This window comes from Phaethon lepturus, unplaced genomic scaffold (genome assembly GCF_000687285.1).
Source record: "Phaethon lepturus isolate BGI_N335 unplaced genomic scaffold, ASM68728v1 scaffold36357, whole genome shotgun sequence".
Lineage (NCBI taxonomy): Eukaryota > Metazoa > Chordata > Aves > Phaethontiformes > Phaethontidae > Phaethon > Phaethon lepturus.
Window position 1 is genome coordinate 1 of NW_010554663.1, and position 3,147 is coordinate 3,147.

Sequence of the window (3,147 nt, forward strand, 5' to 3'; positions counted from 1 at the left end):
TTGGCTCCCCGCTGCCTGCACCTTGTGTTCCCCGTGCAGGGGGTCCCATGGGTGCCAGTGGGGGGCTGTGGGGCAGCAGTGGGGTTTGCCCTCACCTCCGTCTCTCCCCTCTCCAGGCCTGTCCGGGAACCCGACCGACCTGGAGAAGAGGCGGCAGGTCTTCGGCCAGAACTTCATTCCTCCCAAAAAGGCCAAGACGTTCCTGCAGTTAGTGTGGGAGGCACTCCAGGACGTCACGCTGATCATTTTGGAAATCGCAGCCATAATCTCCCTGGGCCTGTCCTTCTACCACCCTCCAGGCGGTGACAATGAGCGTGAGTCCCTGAGGTCCCCGCAGTGTGGTGGGCCACTTGGTGGGGGACCCGTGTGAGCCGCCGTGCTCAGCCATGGGGGAGCAGGGCTTTGGGACGGGTGCTGTCTCTGGAAGGTCACCCTGTGGGTGTCTCCACCCTGGTGCAGATGGAGCTGGGAGGTACTTTTGCTCACGCTTTAGGTGGTGGTTTCTCCCTATCCTTGGGGTCCTTGGCATGGTCCCATCCATGCCCAGGGACCTGTGCTGATGGACACGTCTGGGCACAGCTGTCACCATGACATGGCTCAGAACTGCTCCCTGCTGCTCCTCCAAAAGATGCTCAGAGACCAAGGGGTCTGTCTAGTCCGGTGGCTTCCCAAGTCCCATGGGGCTTCTCGTTTGGTTTGGGCATGGAGGGACAAGGCTGGCTGTCCCCAGGTACCTCCCCCCGACCAGGGAGTGCTCCTCCCAGCCGTGACACCCCATCTGTGGCTGAGTGGCAGCGAGTTTCTCCTCCCCAGCCCTGGATCTCTGTATCGTTGGAGTTGTCGAGCAGGAGCAGGGATCTGGAGATGCAGGGAGACGGTGACTCAACTCGTGGGTCACGCAGCGGAGAGAGGGCTGGGTGCTGCAACTGGAAATAGAAGCCAGTTGTTCCGGCTCTTTCAGCCCAACCTCTGCCAAGAATGAAAAGTGAAAAAGAGAGGAAAAGAAAAACCCAACCAAATGCCTCCGGGGATGTAATAACCCTCTCCTGAGAGCAGGGGAAGCCCTTGGACCAGCTCGGGGAGGAGGAGGGGGGTGTAACTGTCTTACAGGCTCTGCTCTGCATGTGTTACTCGGGGAAGATGGGTGTCTGGTTGTGTAAATGAGTTTTCTCCTTCTGACCGCAGTGTGCGGCCAGTCGGCGGGCGGCGTGGAGGACGAGGGCGAGTCGCAGGCCGGCTGGATCGAGGGGGCGGCTATCTTGTTTTCGGTGATCATCGTGGTGCTGGTGACCGCCTTCAATGACTGGAGCAAGGAGAAGCAATTCCGGGGCCTCCAGAGCCGCATTGAGCAGGAGCAGAAGTTCACGGTCATCCGCAAGGGGCAGGTGATTCAGATCCCGGTGGCCGAGATCGTGGTGGGAGACATCGCACAGATCAAGTACGGTGAGTGGAGGCGGTGGTGGTGGCTGGGGTCTGTCCCTCCACCTCTGGAGCCTTGGCGGTTCCTCCTTTCTGCTTTGCCAGCCCGTTTGCCTTGAGGGGAAGCGTTGGCTTCTCCAGTTACGCTGTTTTGTGCCGTGGCCGGGAGTGATGGGAGATGCTCCTTTGCAGGTGACGGAGCTCCGCTCAGCTTGCTGCATGCCAGCCTGGAGCGGGGCTGGCAGAGCTAAGCCAGGCTCTGCACCCAGCTTCGGGTTGCTTTAGTGACCTGCTGGTCTCAAAAATGATTCATTTGCACAGCCACGTCCTCGTTGGTGAACGTTTCCTTGGCAAGGAAGTGTAGCCCTTGGGCTAAAGTAGGTCCTGCTCCTCGTTTACTGGGGGTGTGCTCATCCCATGCAGCTCCCGTCAGGAAGGAGGTTGGTCCAACACGGTGCTGTTTTTCACACAGGGCTTTCCTCTACCTTGGCAGGTGGATGATGGGATAGCGTAACGGTTTGGATGTATCCGGAGGCTTTGGGAAGGATGTGGTGTTGATTCAGTAAAACCAGATGGGGGAAGCACTGTCTGATTGAGCAAACGAATGCTTTTGTGCATCAGTGGAGAATTTGGAGATATTTAATATCATCTTATAATACCCATCTGTTGCTTCTCCTCCCTCTAGATTTGGTCTGAGACTGAATTTTGAGTCTGTTTGCTGACACCTGAAGCCTCCTCCTGGGACGGGGCAGGCAGGGGTGGGCTGGGGCTGCCCAGGCTGGGGCTGACACCCCTCTTTGCTCCTCTCCTAGGTGACCTCTTGCCAGCAGATGGGATCCTGATCCAGGGCAATGACCTGAAAATAGATGAGAGCTCGCTGACCGGGGAGTCAGACCAAGTCAAGAAATCGCTGGATAAAGACCCCATGCTGCTGTCGGGTGAGGACCCCAGGCCACTCTTGCGTGGTCGGCGCAGGGCTGGGCTGGGTTTGTGCCACGATGGAGCGGTGACTGCTCCCAAGTCCTGCGTCCCGGTGTTGGGGGGGGAGATGGGAATAGCGTGACAGTGTCCTGTCTCACCGTGGCCTTCCCGCTGTGCCAGGTACCCATGTGATGGAGGGCTCCGGCAGGATGGTGGTGACTGCCGTGGGTATCAACTCCCAGACGGGAATCATCTTCACTCTCTTGGGTGCAGGAGAAGGAGACGAGGAAAAGAAGGTGAAGAAAGGTAAGGAGATCCACTGAAACCGCTTTTTCCCTTCTTTTTGCATTTCTCCCTTTCCTGGGAAACGCCCACTGGTGTGCAACAAGCTACACCCACATCTGTGGGACGCAGCTGTGTGTTAGTGCCCGTGACCCAGGCAGGTATGGTGAGCTCTCGAGGCGGCAGTGGGGGTCCCGCACCTGCTGCCCCTGAGGAAAGCCCCCCGTGCGCCCAGACCTCTGCTCACCACCTCTTTTGGACGCGGCTCCAACTCTCTCTTCTTCAGCTGTCCGCAGCCTGGAGTTGCAGGGTGGGGGGGTCGAGGCTCAGTGGGAAAAGTGGCTGACAGCAACGCCTGGGGTGCCGTGGCACAGTGCTCCTTGCCTGCCCCGTGGTGGGAAGGTGAGTCCTGGTTGTCTGCAGGATGTTAGTAGCCCATCCAGAACCTTGAGGACTTTGCTGAAGATCTCTGCTGGCGTCCCCTGAGCTGCCTGGGGAAGGAGGCGAGGCGCAGAGGATGACAAG

The 3,147-nt window shown here is 58.8% G+C and overlaps 1 protein-coding gene across 1 annotated transcript; it reads left to right on the plus strand.

Annotated features, from left to right (window-relative positions):
• Nucleotides 1-58: 58 nt before the first annotated feature.
• LOC104624539 (plasma membrane calcium-transporting ATPase 2-like) lies at nt 59-2,663 on the plus strand (the record flags this gene model as incomplete). Its single annotated transcript, XM_010291933.1, has 4 exons — nt 59-314; nt 1,186-1,443; nt 2,232-2,357; nt 2,521-2,663. Coding segments are annotated over 4 exons (783 nt in total), but the record flags the coding sequence as incomplete, so codon positions are not given.
• Between the last annotated feature and the right edge of the window lie 484 nt (nt 2,664-3,147).